General features: G+C 45.0%; 1 protein-coding gene across 1 annotated transcript; it reads right to left on the bottom strand.

Annotated features, from left to right (window-relative positions):
- Positions 1-619: 619 nt before the first annotated feature.
- paip2 (poly(A) binding protein interacting protein 2) lies at positions 620-19,543 on the bottom strand. Its single transcript, NM_001292493.1, has 4 exons — positions 19,451-19,543; positions 11,698-11,844; positions 6,360-6,539; positions 620-1,091 (listed from the first exon to the last, which is right to left on the bottom strand). Exons 2-4 carry the CDS (start codon positions 11,833-11,835, stop codon positions 1,035-1,037), a joined length of 375 nt encoding a protein of 124 aa, NP_001279422.1. The 5' UTR covers positions 11,836-11,844; positions 19,451-19,543; the 3' UTR covers positions 620-1,034.
- Between the last annotated feature and the right edge of the window lie 564 nt (positions 19,544-20,107).

The raw sequence follows: 20,107 nt of genomic DNA, 5'->3' as shown, positions 1-20,107 counted from the left end.
TGATTAACTTTCACTTGCATCAGGACAAAAAGCAAAATGGAAGATTTAATCTAATATTTTCGTGATTTCTGTACAAGTTTAATTTCTCTGCAGGCTTGCTGATTTTATTGGCCGGCCCAGTGTAATTTTTTTTGAAACAATGCAATATTTTGCATGCAATTATTTCTTGTATTCAACGTTTTGCAGTTGTGCCAGGACATCTCACTGGGTTATCAATCACCACACTGAACAAGGCTAGGCATCACACTGTCTCCATAGGCTGTTGAGTTCACCCTCCCTTTCCATCTCACCCCTCCATCTCTCCTGCTTATCTATTCTCTCCACTTTACCTGCTCCCTCCCTCCCTCCTAATTTACATGCACCTCAGATGTCTGGCTATGGAATACTGTAGAATCGATGCAGGCTGCTGAGTTCCAATATCAGCACCTGAGAAAGATTGCTTGTTTGTCTGACTTGGGTCCAGAGTGCAATTTGAGGTGCAAAATACACTGACAAGATCTGTACAAGTTATCTGAAATGTGGAATTCCACAGTCTTTCATTTACGTGGTGGGTGCTGAGAGAGTTGTAAGTTAGAGACCTACCAGCAGAAAAAAAAACAGACTCCCTGGATCCCCTATTAAATTAACTGGAAATATCAAATTCCACATTTTATTATCAATGTATAAAATGAATGTCACAAAACGTGTTTTTTTTTAGCACTGAGTCATTAGCAGTTTAGTGTTCTGGTCAAATTAAAAGAATACAAATGGGGTGAAGGTGTGACTGGCTGTATTATTTGTGCAGGAGATTCTCCCCCTCCATGGCACAGTCTGTTACATTCACTTTTTCAGTCAACTACTACAAGCAAATGATTGAATAATAACAGTCTCAGCACATTTATTTAGCATGCAACACAAACTGAAAACTTTGGCAATGCACATGAGTGTAACACAGTGATAGAGAAGGGAGTTTCTACTATTTTTTCCTCTAATACTGGCTTCACAGTGTGGAGATTGTGCTACATCCACTGACCGAGGCCTTGATATACAACTCTTCAGTACTTCATCCCTGGAACAAACTCCTTTGCATTTGGATTCAAGTTGCTCTTGGTCTGGAAAAGAAGCCAAAGGTTAATCTCGTCTGGTATTCTGAGACTTTTTATATTTGCACACACACCTGCATTCAGCTAATACAAAATTTCACTGCCTGGATCTTCACCTGCAGCAAATTCCACACACCCATCACTCCAATCCTCGCCAGGCTCACTTGCCATCTCCAGAATGGATCAACTTCAAGCACCTTCCTACCACCTTGACCTGCTCAAACCTCACTTCTCTGTTTACCTCCTTCGCTCAGTTAACACAGCCCTGTTGCGTGTCCCCCGATTCTTCTGTGGCCGAGCCACGACACGCCTAATGTCTGGAACTTTCTGCCTCAGTTTATCCATTTTTAAATCCTACTTGAAAACCTATCTCTTCGACTGTGTCTATTGAACCCCCTCCCCCTTGATCTGCATTTAACCCAACCAATGTATGAAACATTATCTTACATGAATGGCTCCATGTAAAAACAAGCTGGTGTTGTTGCTACATTCATTCTTGAACAGAGAAACATAGATCATAAATTACCACTGTGGGTCATCTGGATGTTTCTAAAGCATAAATAATGAAATAATCATACATTCTTGCTTTCATACCACTCAATTCAATTCACCAAATAACTAATTCCCTCTTGAAATGACCTTTACCATCTCTATGGGTATTGTATTTCATATACTCACAAATTTCTGTGTAAAGCAATTCAATCTGAACTGTCTGAATTTAGGAAAACTGGAACAAGTGAATGCGACTCTACCCATCAACTAATTTCTGCCAGTTTATTGATCATGACAGATATTTTAAACTAATTTCCCTGATCCTTCATGAAATCGATCACCTGCTCCCTCGGCCCCATCCCTACCCCTCTCCTTACCTCCTAGCTTCACCATCTTGCCCCTCTACTCACAGACATCATAAACCTCTCCGTCCACTGGTATTGTTCCCACCCCTTTAAAGACAGTCGTCATTACTCCTTTCCTTAAAAAACCCTCCTTACCCATTCCTGCTCTCAAACTACCACCCCGTCTCCAACCTCCCTTTTCTCTCCAAGGTCCTGGAATGAGTTGTTGCTTCCCAGCTTCACTCCTTCCTCTCCTGTCACTCCCTTCATGTACCCCTCCATTCGGATTCCTGTGCCGTCCACAGCACAGAAACTGCCCTGGTCAAAGTGACAAATGACATTCTGTCCATCTGCGACCAGGGCTCCCTCTGCCTCCTCATCCTCCTTGGCCTGTATGCTGCCTTTGACACCGTTGACCACTCTATCCTCATCCACCGCCTCTCCTCTCACCTCAACAGCTCTGTCCTTGACTGGGTCAGATCGTACCTCTCACACCACCTCCACTTCATCTCCACAAATGATTTCTCCTCTAGCCCTCGCCCCATCTCATGCGGGTGTTCCTCAGGGCTCTATCTTTGGTCCCCTCCTCTTCAATATCTATATGCCCCCTTTTGATGACATCATCCGCAGACATGGGGTCCACTTCCACCTGTATGCGGATGACACCCAACTAGACCTCAGGCTCCACACTTGACTCCACGACCACCCGTCCTGACAGAATGTCTGTCAGACATCAAGTCCTGGATGAGAGCTAACTTTCTCAGTTGAAGGGCAACAAGACCGAGGCTCTCCTGATTGGCTCCCTTCAGCGCCTCCTCAGGCCCTGACAGCATCACCATCCATGGGTTGTACACTCCACCTTGCTAAGCCGGTCTTGAACCTTGGCGTCTCGCTTGACCCTCAACTATCCTTTCTACCCTACATCCATGCCATGACCCGCTCTGCCTTCCCACACTTCTGCAACATCGTCAGGCTCTGCCACCGTCTCACACCGCAGGCCGCCAAAACCCTCATCATGCATTCATAACATCGAGGCTTGGCTATGCAAACTCCTTGCTTGTTGGTCTCCCCAACTCCTTCCTCCATATGCTGCAGATGCAATCCAGAACTCTGCAGCCCATGTCTTCTACCACACAAGGCTCTGTGACTCTATCACCCCCATCCTCACCCAACTCCACTGGATACACTCAAAGAATACAGTTCAAGATCCTGGGCATCACCTTCAAAGCCCTCCATGGCCTTGCTCTTCCCTAGCTCTGCGATCTCCTAACCCCTTACCATCCTGCCCACTCCCTCCGTTCAGCGGGCTCTGGGCTTCTTCATGTCCCCCGCCCCACCATTTGGGGGTGTGGGCCTTCTGCCACCCTGCCCCTACCCTCTGGAGCTCCATCCTGCAGACTCTCCGCCTCATCCCCTCTTTTGCCTCCTTCAAGACCCACCTCTTCGACTGTGCTTTCGATCACCCTGCTTCCCCCACTGCTTTCCACCCTCCCCAATCCAGAACCCCAGCTCGGGCCCGAAACACTGACAGTAAGGCACCTTGGGATGTCCTCCCGACGTGAAAGGCACTATACACGTGTAATTTTGTTGTTGTTTTCTCAGTATCCCTAATACCTTTACTTTCCAAGAATCAATCTGTATAAATATGTAATTCTGGAGAAATTTTTTTTAAAGTAGGATGTTAAAAGAGTAATGATAATAGTTCTTATAATCCTTGCATTTGATATTGTGTCTTATCAGATCGTCGCGATGTCTCAACTTCACAGGATATTGTACAGTGGGTTGACCATATTTTGTGGGTGAAACTCCCTGCAAGCTTCCTGGTGGGCAACACAGCTCAGCATGAATTGTGTGAGAGCATTGCAACCATCTTCCTGTCTCAGCTCGGACATACATCCATTCCCGTTGAGTGATGGTTCCACCAGTTGGAGGTGCGGAGTTTAAGAAGCAGCTGCTGGCCTCCCTGCAGGCTAATCAACGGGGATTCCAAGTGATGAATGTACAAATGCGCGTTCACAAACTCGGACTCCAGGTAACACCTTCCAGCTGCTGTCGGCCCAAGCCTCAAGAGTTTCCTCAACAGCTATCTGGGATACAGCTGCTTCACTCTAAATGCCACTGAAACTCTTATCCATAAACACAGCCCAAACTCTGCTGCCTGCAGCCTCACCAATGACAAACTCCATATAACCATCATGTTTGTCTTCGCTAGGTTCACTGTCTCCCAGTGGATCAATTTCAAGATCTTCTCCCTCACCTAAAAATCCCTTCACCTCATAGCCTGTCCTCTGATCTCCTACCCCACTCCTCTACTCGCCCCCTCTGCTTGGCATCCCGGGGTTACTGTGAGTCCCCTGCTCAACCCATGCCACCATTGGTGGCCAAGTTTTCCAATTCAATCATCTGTGAAAGACCCCCCCTTAACACCTCCATCTCATCTCTTCTGTCGCTGCTTTAAAGTCCTATCTCTTTGTTGGTGCCTAAGGTCACCTTCTGAGGGCTTCTCTGAAGAAGTGCTGCATTACATGATCCATCCTTCAGATTCACCAGAATGATAGCAGGGTTTAAATGGTTAAATTATGAGGACAGGTTGCACAAACTTGGTCTGTATTCCCTTGAGTTCAGAAGGTTGAGGGGTGATCTGATTGAGATTTTTAAAGTAATAAAGGGATTTGATAGGTAGCTACAGAGAAACTATTTCCTCTGGTTGGAAATTCCAGAAAAAGGAGGCATAATCTTAAAATTTGAGCTAGGCCATTTAGGAGTGATCTCAGGAATCAGTTTTTCACACAAAGGATAATGGAAGTCTGGAACTCTCTCCCCCAAAGGCTGTGAATGCTGGATCCATTCAAATTTTCAAGACTGAGGCGGAAGATTTTTGTTAGGTAAGGGTATCAAGGGATTTGGGGCAAGGCAGGTATTTGAAGTTGAGGTACAAATCAGCCATGATCTAATAGAATGGCGGAACAGGCTCGAGGGGCTGAATGGTCTACTCCTCTTCCTATGTTCCTAATACTCTGGAGTATAACCCAAATTTATCCAGCAACCAATATTCAGCAGTTGACAAGATAGCACCAACAAGGGTTCCCTTACTGTTGACGCTCCTTATGGGTGATTGGAATTTGCCATAAAGCAAATGTGCAGTTCTTTGCTCCCTTTCTGAGGGTCATTGATTACATGCGTGGGGTACAGGGTGCTGCACGAATAAGTTATATGATTGCAAATAGCTTGGCACACCATCTGATTTTGAATTGAAATTCTGGTGGAACTGGGTAACTTCTGCTGATTGACTTCCTGTCAGAGATGCTTACTGTGCGCTAAACTGGAGCGATTGATTAGCATTGTGATTTGTGATAAGGCCCAAGTATGAAGAAGGTTTTGCTGATCATGAGGACCTGTGAGCGACTGTCAATGATGGATGAAGTTGAAGCTACAGTATTCTAGCCACTCATCCAGAAACTGGAGACTCTAAAGTAAATACAGACAACAAACATTGGGTGAATTCAGGTCTTAAAAACACTGCTTGATGCTTCTTTAGATAGGTGAGGCGTATTAGAACAGTGGGTTATGATGAGGCTCACCAAGATGTTCATCAGAGATGATGCAGAGGAATCAGTGGAATGCATCCATTAGTGAGGATTTGCAGCTCATAAAGCTTATCCTAAATTCTCCTTCTGCTGGGTTCAAGTTTGTCACCAATCATAGTAAAAAAGGCTCTATTCAACTGAAGGACAAGACCAGTGTCCTTCAACAGACCCACAATGATGCTGCTGGAGCAAATAACATATGGGTAACTGACCCATCAGTCCTGAGTAGAGATGCATCTGCATGAAGGACGATACAACCAGTGGAATATGATAAACAAGTCAAGGGCTTAAGGCCTAATCGGCTGGGAGGAATACAACGGCATTGCCTAACTAATAGGAGGGCAGTGTGGATGATGCAACTATTATTTTCCTAAAAAGTTGCTCTCACTTTTTTTTTAATGTCAGCCACATGCCCTTTGAATACTTAAAAGAATATCCAAACCAAACTGAGAGTCCAATGCATCCCGCCCACACATGGAAATTCCAGCGATGTTTATTGGAATGCACACTCTCTTCCTGGAGGATACACCCAGTTTACCTAATTCTAATTCCAACAGTAACTTGAAAGCAGCTGCAGAGGAATCAGTTTCCATCAAAACTGAACTACACTAAACAGTAACATTCTCCAAAGGGAGACTACAGTTGGAGAACAAAACAAATCTCCTTTTAGTGTCTTACACCCTTGGAAAACCAGCTACCAGTCAAATTCTGCAGAACAGAGACAATTATAATTACACTTCATAAAGCAGGACAGAAAGTTCACTCGACACCAAGCTAACCTCACTTGTCAGTGTTACTTCATGTGTAGTCAGAATGAAGTACAAAGCCCTCATTGATACAGAACATTGGCTTACCACAAGATCCTCCGCTGAACCATTACTGCTTATGACAAGACCATTGAGTTGTTCCTGAACCTGGTCAATGGTCTGTGGGAGATCTCGGGCTGGAATAAACCATTCGTGCTCCTCCTCCTCCTCCAGCATCTCTTGAAAGCAGCGTTCGATGAACTCTTCCTCCCATAACTCCTCTACAATCTGAAGGGGCATAGGAAAGAATCCTTACTAGTTGGAAAAATATGACAAAGATCAGCTCATTAAAAGTTGAACAGTAGCTTCAGAATTGAAGCTTTGCTTTGAGTTTAAGTGCTTTGGGTCTGACGTGTAAAGTGCTATATAAATGTAAATTTGGATTGTAACCAGTGTCTGAAAATAGGCCTACCTTCTACCATAGCAACAACAATGTGTGTTTTTTAAAATACACGTCAATTGATGCAAGAAGTTTGTAAGTGGGTTTGAATCCCAGTTTGAAAATAAGTCAGTATAGGAAGCATTAAGCCTGCAAAACAATGGACTGTTGAATAAAGTAAAGCTTGGGAATTGAATCTATAAAGCAGGATATCACCTTCAAAGCCCTCCATGGACTTGCTCCCACCTACCTCAGATGCCTCCTAACTCCCTACTAACATGCCCGCTCGCTCCGCTCAGCGGGCTCCAGCCTGCTTCACATCCCCCGCCTTACCTGCCCAATCATTGGGGGGGGCAGGACTTCTGCCACTTTGTCCCCACCCTCTGGAACTCCATCCTGCAGTCCCTCTGCCTTACCCCCTCTATTGCCTCCTTCAAGACCCGTCTCAAGACCTGCACTTCGACCGTGACTTCGGTCATCCTCCTCCCCCACCTGCCCTCCACAATCCCAACCACCAGCTCGGGTCCAAAGCATTGATTGTCCAGCACCTTGGGACATCCTCCTGACGTGAAAGGCGCAATACAAGTGTAATTTTGTTGTTGCTGTAGAAGCAGCCTTCTCCCTTGAGTGTCCTAAATACTCTTTATTCTGCAGAGAGACAGGAACAGGTTCTTAATGAGAATTAAGATGAGTAGGAAGAATCTCTGCCCCCAGTAAATAATGATTATCTGCCACTCCAGATCCTGCCAATCCAGCCAAGTCAGTGATCAGCGCTTCGCTGGTAGATCCACCTGGCTCAGGAACCAGATTACCAAGACTGCCACAAAGAATGGTGGTTTGATTTTGATATTCCATTGCCAAGCATGTCATCTTGGAGCCAGCTCAGCTTACCCCAAAGACAATAGCATATTGAAGCAAGCTTCAGTCTGAAGGAAAGGTAGTGCTGGAGATAATTTTAAAAAAGTACATATATCAACAACAAAATTACATTTGTATAGCGCCTTTCACTTCGGGAGGACGTACGAAGGCGCTGGACCCGAGTGGGGGTCGGGATCGGGGAGGGTAGAGGGAGGAAAGCAGGGTGATCGAAAGCATGGTCGAAGAGGAGAGTCTTGAGACGCTATATATATCATATGAAAAATCAAGAGTCTTGTTTATTTGTGGAACACCAGTTAGTAAATCCGAAATTTCCATTTAATCTCAGAAGCAGTATTGGTGGAGGGTCGACTCCAATGTGCTGTCCTGATGACATCAATTATCGATGAGGAGCAACAGGTTAGATGCTCTGGGGAAAACGCCACTTAATTTAGTGACTATGAACAGCTCAATTCAAGTTTATAAAAGGGTTAATTTTGGTCACGGTATCAAATGGCAACGGCTTGTGAGCCACTGAACCAAAGAGCCTTTGTTCTGCTGGACTTAAAACAAATTAACCATATAAGACCCTCAGACAGGTCAATGACTGCCTTTGGAACAACATAGCGCATGAGATAAATTGACCTTTGCTGCCAGCAGACTGAGGGAGAGTTCGCAACCAGATACTGAGAGAATAAACATTAGTGATCATATCTCTAAATTCCAAGTTTACGGAGTGCCCATCCCAAGCATAGATTGTTGAGAATGATTGAGAAGAAAAACAGCCTTAAGTACAGTTATTCATTAAAAGGAAGGTGGCATTTGATTTGGAATCTCGCTTTTAATTATCTCAGCCCATTTCAACAAAAACAACAAAAAAATTACATTTGTATAGCGTCGGGAAGGTGCTGCAGAGAGTTATGGACCCAAACTGAGGGTTGGGGTGGGGGAGGGGGGAAGCAGGGAGATTGAAAGCATGGTTCAAGAGGAGGGTCTTGAGGTGGGTCATGAAGGTGGCGAGGGAGGGGGCGAAACGGATGGACTGCGGGATGGAGTTCCAGAGGGTGGAATGGCAGAAGGCTCGCCCGCCGATAGTGGGGTGAGCAAGGCGGGAGACGTGAAGCAGGCTGAACGGAGGGAATGAACAGGGGGGTAGGGGGTTAGAGAGGTAGGGGGAGCAAGATCGCGGAGGGCTTTGAACGTGAGGACCAGCATCTTGAACTGTATCCTCTGTGTGATGGGAAGCCAGTGGAGGGCTGTAAAGGGCAGAAATAAACTGAGATGGGTGAGCGTGAGATTCTAATCAGAACCAATAGCTAATGTGGCAAATTCCAGGAAATTCTTCTCAGAAAAGTAGATTCAAAGTACACGTTAAGAGATTCGGAGTTCAGAATACTAAGAGGAATCAAAGGGAAGGGAAGACACTTTCAAAGTTCAGATTCTTGTATTCAAAAGTTGACAGGTCATATTCGAAGGTTAACATTTAAAGAGAAAAGTAAAGACTGATGTCCTCTATAGAAATTCTGCTATGAGAAAGAAGACTTTATTAAATAAAACAAAACTATAGATTCTGTTAACAAAACTTGAGTTACCCGTTAACTCATGAAGAACAGTGACAAATAGGAAGGCCCAAGATACGAAGAAAGACACTGGAAGAGGCATCACCATGCCAGTCAGGCCACAAGCTCTAATAATAAGGTCATACAGTTTCCAAGCCTTTGTAATTCTGATGTGGACAATTTAACTCTCCAACTGAAAATCTTTACTCTTTGAATTAGGTTTGAGCCTGTGTGACCAACATGTCTAACACTTTAAGCTAACTTTACATAGAATAAAGTAACTTAGAAGACTCTATTATCAAAGTGTTTAATCAAGGGTTAAACCCTGTTAGATCCAGAAATTTGCTTGAAAACTTCTGAACTTTCTGATAAAAAGCCTGGTTGGTTCTGTCTCTTCATAGAAACAGCATATTAAATAGGACCGGGAATATAATGGAAAACAGTTTAGAACCCCTTTTGGAATCACTAGAAAATATCAACTCTTAGATATTCAAATGATCTCCCGAAGCCTGAGAATCTTTCATTCTTTAGCACCCGCTAAGGTGGTGGCTGTACTAAATATACTCCCATTAATTTATGTTCTTTTAATCCGACATTCGTTGTGGTATACAAAGCAAATGTTCTTACACGCACGTTTCAATAGCCAGGTCATCATTCAAAACTGATGGGTCTTGATGAAGTATCTGATCTGACGTTGTCTGAGTAAAAACGGTGTAACTGGTACTTTTGCAAGGATGCAAAGAAATCTAACACCGGATAACTTTAGATCTTGCAAGAAATTGGGTGGATAATCTACTGGTGAGATAGTTGTAATCTATTGCAGCTAAGTGTTAAGAGTGCCACCTTGTGATTCAAGTACCAATGGGAAAGCAGAATCACATTCTGCTAGAAGACTTGGCAATGAGGCTTCCCTGGTTGTAGACGGTAGTGCATCAGTCCACAAATGCACTGGTTTGCCTATAAAATGAACTGAAAGTGTCTTGAGAGCCTCCACTTGAAGCTTGAGTCAGTTGAAATGACAGGTGATATCACAAGATTGATCTGGGTGAAGAAGGCCCTTTGGCTCACACAATCTGATCCTTCCAGAAGATCCACCTTACCGTTTTCCACCTTACCAATGTATCACAGCTGCTTTTTAAAATGAGCCCAGTATCCTGGCCTCAATCACCCTTCCTGGTAACCTATTCCAGTCGATAATTAGACTCAAAAGAAAAACGTCCTGGTAACTGTAGTGAAATTGCCCTTTACAACTCTAAACCTATGTCCTCTTGTTCCTCTTGATTAAGATAATTGGCAAAAAAAGTCAGAGGGGAGAGGATGAGGTATTTTTTTCCCCAGAGAGTTGTTATGATTTAGAATACACTGCCTGAAAGGATGGTGGAAGCACAAACAGCTGTGAATTGAATGACCAATTTTTTTTTGAGGGATTATTATCCCATGAAAGCAATCTGCCAATCGACTAACAACTGGGTTCCTACGTACTGCTACATAACAGAGGGGTGTGGAGTAAGGAAACTTGCCTAAGGCCCAGGAATCTAACCCAGGTCCTCTCCCTTGCGAGGTGAGTATGCTAACCACTAGGTTAGGGGACTCCACCTTCTCTTTTTGAGAAGTGTTATGGGATCTTTACCATCCACCAAACAGGCAGACAGGGCTTCGGTTTAACATCTCATCTGAAGGACGGCAGCTCTAACAATTCAGCACTCCTCCAGCACTGAATTCAAGCGTCAGTTTAGTCTATGAGTTTCAAGTCTCGACATGGGGTTTGAACCCACAACCTTCTGACTCAGTCTGAGTCAGCCTGACAAAGGAGCTGAGTGAGAAGCTTATTAACAGGAGCTGGGTCCCTCCCTGCTCCTTATGACTGGTCTGCACCACCAAGTCCTGCCAATAAGTCACGCTGGCTGGTCTGTCATTAACAATACTCTTAACTTTTTCCATTATATAAATTTAGTATAATCCATCATTTTTCTAATTTCGAATGGCTTCCCCTTGCTTGGCTGCAGTTTCGTAGGCCTTGCCTCCTGCTGTCTTGGTATTCCATTAGCCTCTGGTATCCTGTCCAAGTGGCCATTGTTCATGTGTGAGCCTTAACAGTAAATGTCAGATCACTCAACTATAGAGGGCATCACAGCCAACAAGCCTGATCTCTCCCTTCCCGGCTGCCACACATTCGCACAGCTGGTAACTGGTTCTGAACAGAGACCAGGAATCCTAGCTGGTTTTCTCCTCCCTAATCCTGGGAAGGCTACGACTAATTTAGCCTCTCAATGCAACGAGCAAGCTCATGGTCTATAAGCTGCAGCAGGAATTTTCTGAAAAGAAATGTCATTCAAGACTATCGGTGTTAAAATTTTTCATCTCATTTAATTTTTTTTAAAAAATACAATTAAGGGTAGAAATAAAATGATGTATGTGCAAATTGCACGGTTGAGAGATAAAAAGGAACATGCAAATAAAAACTGCTGTGAGATGAAATGGCAGTCACACCTGGAAGTTTTATCCTGTAAAGCTGAGGATTTTACACTTTTTTAGTTGATAATACTGCTAACAGCAAACTCACACCTTTACAAATAGTGCTTCAAACTCTTACTTGTCTGTTGAATTCCTCCTCATTTTCCATCCACATGTACTCTGCAAAAGGGTTCTCCTCGTCATGTGAATGACCATTCAGGACCACCTCGTCACTATTGATGCTGGGAGTATTATTGCTTCGACTTGGGTCTTTCATTTTTGCTGCCTGTTTCATTTGAACACAAATAAATACTATAAAACTACAGCATTGTGCTGATTACAGTAGTATCAATAGGTCAAAGAAATTTGAGATTATATACTTTCTAGTATGTGAAGTTAAAAGGAGAATGAGAACAGGCTGGTATCGTAGGTTTTGTAAACCGCAGGTGAGTAAATATCAGAGCACTTTACGGAGACAGTGCCAGACACTGAGCAGGGAGGATGGGGTAATAGGGTCGCACTTGTTCCCCCCCACCCCGCGCTCTCTCTCCTTACCTCTCATTGAGTTACTCTTTCCCTCTCTCTTTTACCTTGCATACCTGATTCACAGTCGTACTCATTCTTTTTAATAATTAATAATTTTAATAATAATCCTTGCATTTATATAGCGCCTTATCACATCTTCAAGACGTCTCAAAGCACTGCACAGAATATACTGTAAAGTGAATTGACTGTGTATTTTGTTGGCGAATCGTGGCAGCCAACTGCGCACAGCAGTGTCCCATAAACAGTCATGGATTGAGTGACCAATTATTATTTGTGTTTTTTAATATATTTTTCTTTGAACATTATTTTTTGCCCATATTCTCACACATTTGTCTTCCCCTCTCCCACATATGCCCATCCTCTTGCACCCTCCTTCAGTCCACTACCTCCACCTCTTCCCTCATTCTCTCACTCTTATTTTACCTTTCCACTATCTCGCTTATTTTCCAACTTATTCAATAGTACGTATCCCTCACTCAATTTGCTGCAAAATCAGTGTTATCACTTTCTCTCATTTGCTTCCATGAACAACAATAGCAATATGGAGTCAAAGTGTCCTCTCTCTCCTGGACCATTCTGCAGCCTCTGCTCCAGCCTGGGTATTTATCTCCCTCTTGAAGGCCAATACAGATTATGCCTCAACCACTGCTTCCAGGAGTGCATTCCTAATCCCTCCCTTTGCTCGTTTACTATCTATCTTGAATTAACTTCCTCTAGGTCCTGACTCACCAACCCCCCTGATCTCATCATCACATGTGATCTCAACATCTCTGAACTCTCCATCACAGACAAGACCATATCGATCACTTGCTCATCTCCCTCTCCTCTTACATCCCTTTCTCCTCGATCAAGCCCTCCACCATCTATTTTCGCCCCTGGAGAAGGTCCCACCACCACATTGCAAATGTCCTCTCATTTTCGGATCTTCTTTCATTCTGGCCCTCTGCCTGCAGTGATCCCGATGCAGCCATCAAGCTTTTAAATGATTATCTTGCTTCTATTTTCAATTCATTTTCCCCCTGAAATCTAGGACAGTATCCCACCCACTCGCTCACCTTGGACCGACACCCAGGCACTCAACAACAACAACAAAATTACATTTATAGATCGACTTTCACATTGGGAGGCCATCCCGCTCGACCACAAATACCACAGATGGCCCAAAACTGACCTCACGGCTCACCAGCAGATGTGGCTCGAGCGCTTCAAACGTACTGCCTCTCCCTCACACACACCAAACCCACATTCTATTCTCAGGTCATTCTGGAGGCCAAGTATAATGCCAAACTGCTGTTTTCGACAACAAACACCTCCTCCACATAGTCTTCAAGCATCGTCGATCCTAACCTCAAACCCAAGTGTGAAGTGGTTCTGGACATCATATCAAAGACATACACATCTTTTGGCTGCAGACTCTTCCGCTCCGCTTGTCCCCGAGCACTACCCCCCATGTCTTGTCTTCTATCTCACTCACATTTCCCCCCCACAGCTCCTCCCACTGCCCTCATTCTACGTTCCTTTTCCACCGTTTCTCCCTTCTTTGTCATCACCCATTTGACCCACACCATCGGCCGCCTCAAACCCCACTCCTCTGCTGACCACCCAACTTCCCCACTTCTGTCCCCTAGTGGCAGACACAGTTAACCTGTCACTCTCCTCAGGTACCATTCTTTCTCCCTCTCAAAACCTAAAAAAAAGGATGTTCTGTCCTCTTGCTTGTTAGACTTCAAGGCCTGGATGAGCTTAACTTTCTGTAGCTAAATGTTGAAGAGATGGAAGCCATCCTCCTTGGCTCACAACAAGGTCTTCTCTTGGTGTCAGGTCAGATCCCCAGCTGTCCTTCCTTCCCTAGGTACATCCACCTCCTGACCAAGGACACTTTCCTCCATCTCTTGATCAGGACTACTTCCCCCACCTCCGCCACATCGCCCACCTTCAACCATACCTTCAACCATACCTAACACCCAAGCAGCTGAAACCTTCATTCATGCAATCGTCACCCTCCGCTTTGATTTTTTCAATGCCCTCCTTGTCAGTATTTCCAGCTCTACAGTGCACAAAATCCAACTAATCAAAACTCCACCGCTCATATTCTCTCCTGTATCAAACTCCAGTCCCCCATCAACACAGTCCTTTCCAGCTCCCTATTGCAGAACATATCGATTTAAAGATCCTTCCTTACAAATTAATTTACACCCTAGCTCCCCTGCCTGTCTTCAGATCATATCTGAAGATCTTCTATGATTGTGCCTACGGTCACCTCCCCTCTCTCCCCAGCTCAACGTCAAGCTCTGCCACTGTCAAGAGCTCCAAGACACTACCCTACACGACATGAAGGGCTTTACAAATGCAAGTTGTTGTTGTTCTGTGTAGCACCTTATCAACCCCCTTCTGTAAATCCAAATACACAGCATTGCATTATCTACACTATAATTACTACTTCAAAGAACATGTGGAAGTTAACCCCATGCCTGCAGAGGACATTGATGAATGTAGATGTACATGTAGATATTAAAAAGGAAAGAACAGAGGATAGAGCCCCAAGGAACAACTGCATGTAACAGTGCAAGAATGGGAAGATAGTTATTTTCTTAGTATTATGGTTTGTTTAAGAATTTTTTAAAAATTCTACTGGGGCAGTGCTGGACACCCTCCAAGGCAAATATATCTGGAACATTGTCTGCCTCTGTGCCTACTTAACTCCCAATGCAGTTGAAGTGTTCATTACGTTTTTTATCACCTCCAACTTGACTCTCCTTGCCAGCCTCCCTACCTCAACCAGAACTCTGCAGCCCTCTTCCATAATAAACTTTGGTTACCTAGGATATGGGGATAGTATAAAAATAAAATCCAGTGTATCGAGTCACAAAATCAGAAAGGATCCATTAGCTCAGTAGTGGCCAAACTTTTTGGTCAGCCAATAAAATACATTTTCTTTATTGAATATTTCTTGATTTATGTCATATATTCAACCAAGAAAAAACTGGCATCCAGCATAAATTCCCCTCATCCCTATAAAATTTAACCTTTAACATTCGATGACCTTCATTTTTTTAATGTTGTGATCCCTCCACGAATGCAGCACATTCCCAGCACTACACTCAAGTGCTCTCTAACCTATTTACTTGACCCATTTCCCACAACCAGCTCCAATACTGGCTATTATTTCTCATACTTTTGAAATACTAAATAGGACATAATTCTTAGCATGGATGCCAGGTGGTCAAATGGTCATATGCCTTTAAGTCAGAAGGTTTTGGGTTCAAGCTTCATTTGGAACTGAAATAGGTGAACTCATATAGATATTGGCTGACAATCCAATGCAGTGCTAGGGGTGTGCTGCATTCTTGGGAGGTGCCGTCCTTTGGATGAGACGTTACACCAAGGTCATGTCTGCCTGTTCAGATGAACATCAAAGACCCCATGGCACTATTCAAAAAGAGAAGGGAGTACTCAGCCAACAATCCGTTAAATTAAAAAATTGTCATTCACTTCATGGCTGTTTGTGAGACATTGCTGTGTGCAGATTAGATCCCATGATCACCTACAAATTATAGTCACGACATCTTAGCGTAGCTTTGAGACATCTTCCTAACGTGAAAGGTGCTATATCACATGCAAGGATTATTAATTATTATATTCAGGTTATAGGCTTGGCTGACAATCCAGATTGCTTCCATCGGTTGAGTCAGCATCAAGAAGGCACAAATTTGAGATCAGGAGTTCCCATATATCAAATACTCAGGTGAGCAAAAAATGTGAAGAAAAACAATGGTGCAGACCAGAGAGCTACGGCACACACTCTTGATTTGTGCCGGAACAGTGACTTTATAAATAGAGGCTTAGATTATAAAAGCAAGGAAGTTATGTTGAATCTTTACAAATCGCTTATGAGGTCTCAGCTGGAGTATTGCGTACAATTCTGTGCACCACACTTTAAGAAGGATGTCAGAGCCTTGGAGAGAGTGTGGAGGAGATGAATGATATCAGGGATGAGGGACTACAATTATGTGGAAAGACTAAGAGAGGCTGGGATTATTCTCCTTAGAGTAGAGAAGGTTGAAAGGAAATTTGACAGAAGTGTTCAAAATTATGAGGGGTTTTGATAGAGTACAACAGCAACAACAAGATTCCATTTATTGAGCGCCTTTCACGTCGGGAGGACGTCCCAAGGCGCTGTACAGTTGGGTCAGACCCGAGCAGGGGGGAAATGGTCAGGGTGAGGGAAGGGAGGGAGCGAGGAGGGGGTAGAGAGTCGAGAGGGGAGCTGAAGGCACGGTCAAAGAGAAAGGTCTTGAGACCGGCCTTGAAGGACGAAAGGGAGGAAGCGGCGAAGGCACTGGGGGATAGAATTGCAAGGCCTGGGGGCTGAGAGGCTGAAGGCCCGGCCACCAATGGTAGGGCGGTTGGGGCGGGGGATGTGGAGCAGACCGGAGCCAGAGGAACGGAGGGTAAGGATAGGTAGGTAGGGGTATAGTAGGTCAGAGAGGTAGGAGGGAGCAAGGCCGTGAATGTTCTTGTTGGTGAGGGTGAGGGTGAGTAGATAGGGAGAAACTGTTTCCTCTGGGTGGATGGGTCGGTAACCAGAAGCCACAGATTTAAAATAATTGGCAAAAGAACCAGAGGGGAGACGAGGAGATATATTTTTACTCAGAGAGTTGTTACTGTCTTGACTGCCTGAAAGGATGGTGGTACTTGTTGATAGCTCTTTCACAGAGCCAGCACAAGCATGATGGGCCAAATGGACTCCTTCTGTGGGTATCAATCAGGACTGGGGAGGTTTCAATGGAAGCAAGTAGTTGTTCTCATAATTAAGAAATGCGACAAAACTAAACCTGGCAACTATACACACATTGCCTTATTTCAATAATAGCAAAACATATGGAATTGATCATCAGAAAGTGGAAGACTACATGTATAAAAATAATCTAATAAATGACAGGCAATAAGGGTTCAGAAACAGTAGATCTCTTCTGACCAATCTCATAGACTTTTTTGAAGAGGTGACAACCCAAATTGACTGTGGGAAGCCATATGATGCAGTATATTTAGACTTCCAAAAGGCTTTTGGAAAGTACAACACAAAAGACTCCTTCAAAATTGTGGTCACTGAGTACCATGGTCAAGACATGGGCATGGGTTCAAAGGGATGAAGCATGGCTAAGAAAAGAGGCAGAGAGTCTTTATTAGGGGAGCTAGGTCAAAATGAGGAAAGGTATTTGCCAGGGTTCTTTGGAGGTCTGTACTGAGGCTTCTTCTGTTCCTTGTATATATTAATGATCTATATTTGCATATCCAGTGTAAGTTAAATTTGTAGATGACACCAAAATGATGGGAAATGTGGATTCAAGAGGATGTGGCAAGGGTCCTCCAAAGGTAACTTCATAAGGTATGTACACAGCTGATAACTGGCAAACAATGCTTAATACAGATAAATGCGAGGTACTACATATAGGATCCAAGAATAAGAAATACAAGTACTCCATGGATGGGATTGGACTGAAAGAGGTCCAGGGATGTTTGTTAACTGGTCGCTCACTATGTCAAAACAGTGTGAGGCAATGATAAACAAAGCAAATAGGATGCTGGGCTACATTGCTAAATCAGTTGAGTTTAGATCCTGAGAAGTCATACTCAGGCTGCGCTCTGATCAAAATGCACCTTGAATCCCAGTCATCCAAAATAAGGGGTTGCCCAGGCCCTAGAGGCAATGTGAAGGAGAGCAATAAGGATGATCCCCAGTGTTAGAGGAAATGAGCTACGAGCATCAGTTAGACAAGCTCGGGCTCTTCATTCTTTAGAGAAGACAACACAGGCAGGGATCTCATAAAAGTGTATACAATTTTAAATGGGAATGAAAAAGTAAACCCAGATCAATATTTTAGGATCCAAAACAAGACAGTAGAACAAGAGAACATAGGTTTAGCATTGCAAAGGGCAATTTCAGGATGGATACCAAGATGTTTCTCTTGACACAGAGGACTGGAACAACTGGATCAGGTTGCCAGGAAAGCTGGTTGAGGCCAGGACACTGAACTCATTTAAAAAGCAGTTTGATGCTGTAATGGGCGGTTGATAGAGTGGGTGTTCTGTAAGGGTGATATTGGATGGGTCAAAGGCACATTTTTATCCAGACTGATTTTGTGAACGTGTACCTGGTAGGGACCCCTGTGAAATGCTGCATGCAGGCCTGAGAAAGGCTGGAGGTCAATCTGACTTGCGGCATCAGTACCTCCGAATAACGACAAGAGTGAAACCTGTGGTTGTTACTACATGTGAGAAGCCTCGAGTAGAATAAGTGTTCCCGCACGAAAAATGATGAGGCTGGAAAGGATGAGATAATGTAACATCCCTTCTACATATGGTTAAACTGAAATGCTGGCGAAACCTTGGGCAAGTTTCTTTACCCACACGTCTGTTTACCTAACAGTAAGTAGAAACCCGGTTTATTAGTCGATTGGCGGATCATTTTTCCGTGGGTAAAAACGCCTCCAAAAAAAAAAACACTATACATTTATACAAATCTACGCATCTACTTCGCCCACAGATATACAGTCAATTCACTTTACAGCACGTTCTGCGAAGCGCGTTTGAGACGTCCAGAAGACGTCCGGGCACCAGCAGCCGGATTATGCTCTCGACTCTCTTCCCCGCTCCTCGCTCCCTCCCTTCCCTCCCCTCACCCTGACCATTTCCCCCCTCCTCGCTCCCTCCCTTCCCTCCTCTCACCCTGACCATTTCCCCCCCAATGCTCGGGTCATGACCCAACTGTGCAGCGCCTTGGGACGTCCTCCTGACGTGAAAGGCGCTCTATAAATGGAATCTTGTTGTTGTTGTTGTTGTATGCAAGGATTATTATTATTATTATTATTATTACACATATCCACGACCGACTGTGGGCCACTGCTGTGGCCGCAATTGGCTGCTGCGTTTCGCCCACAGAAAACACACAGTTAATTCGCTTCGCAGGATATTCCGCAGACGAGGTTAGGCGCTGTGTCAAGCGGAAGGACTCTTAATTCTTATGCTTATTACTGTTTGGAAAGGGAGGACATTGTGCTGCTCCATCACCATCACCGCCTGTACGCCGCGCGCGCGGACTACATTTCCCGTGATGCTGCGGTGCGGCTGCCGGTACCCGGATGTGGTGGCGGCAACAACAACACCACCACCAGCAGCAGCAGCAGCGGCGGCAGCAGCAGCACCACCACCACCAGGCCGCGGGCTCCTGGTGGCGCCCTTCGCACGATGGCGACCACCCCCACCACCCCGAGGTACATCCGATGGCAGATGGAAAACCAGTGGGATTAACCGAACATTTTTTTTGTGACACACACACGCCTTACCTGTGAATGCGTTCACTTCTGCCGCTGCTTTGTTTTGTCTCCTCTCCCGCTCCCAGTGCCAGGCTCCCCCGGCTCCGCTCAGCCACAGCAACTGCCCAGGACCGGAAGCGCGTCACCACGCAGCGCCCTGTGCCGTCACCGCGCAGCGCCCTATGGCGTCACCGCGCAGCGCCCCCCGAACACGTGACAGAAGCGAGGCCGCGCCGGTCTCAGACTGCGCAGTCAAGTCAGTCAGCGCGAAACCGAGCTGATTGGTGATCGTCGTCATCCTCCGCCTCCTCCTCCTCCCATTTGGTAATAATAATAATAATAATCCTTGCATTTGATGGAGCGCCTTATCACGTCTTCGAGCCGTCTCGGAGTGCTTCGCAGAATATACTGTGCCTAACACGGCAGCCAATCAATTGCGCACAGCAGTGCCCCTCAAGCAGTCGCGGGTCGGAGTGACCGATTTACTATTCTACTTTTTCTGAAGGCATTACTACCCCCGGAAAAGCGATCCGCCAACCGGCTGACAGCCCGGGTTCCCACTTACCGCTGGGTAAGCAGGGGCGCGTGCGGAGCAACGAAGCCTGCCCAACGTCTCGCTCTGCCGGGAATCGAACCCGGGCCTCCCGCTTGCGGGGCCAGTGCTCTTGACCGCTGAAAACCACTTTC

The sequence above is a fragment of the Callorhinchus milii genome, unplaced genomic scaffold (assembly GCF_018977255.1).
Source record: "Callorhinchus milii isolate IMCB2004 unplaced genomic scaffold, IMCB_Cmil_1.0 Scaffold13, whole genome shotgun sequence".
In the NCBI taxonomy this organism is placed as follows: domain Eukaryota; kingdom Metazoa; phylum Chordata; class Chondrichthyes; order Chimaeriformes; family Callorhinchidae; genus Callorhinchus; species Callorhinchus milii.
The sequence above is the reverse complement of the archived record's forward strand: the minus strand, read 5'-3'. Positions and strand labels throughout refer to the sequence as shown.

What these genes read in the sequence shown, in the direction of transcription:
- paip2 (NM_001292493.1), bottom strand. Translation starts at nt 11,835, where the DNA reads ATGAAAGACCCAAGTCGAAGCAATAATACTCCCAGCATCAATAGTGAC. An exon ending in AGGAGGAATTCAACAGACAA is followed by an intron (nt 6,540 to 11,697) that starts GTAAGAGTTTGA and finishes ATGCCCCTTCAG; the next exon opens with ATTGTAGAGGAGTTATGGGA. An exon ending in GTTCAGCGGAGGATCTTGTG is followed by an intron (nt 1,092 to 6,359) that starts GTAAGCCAATGT and finishes CTTCTTTTCCAG; the next exon opens with ACCAAGAGCAACTTGAATCC.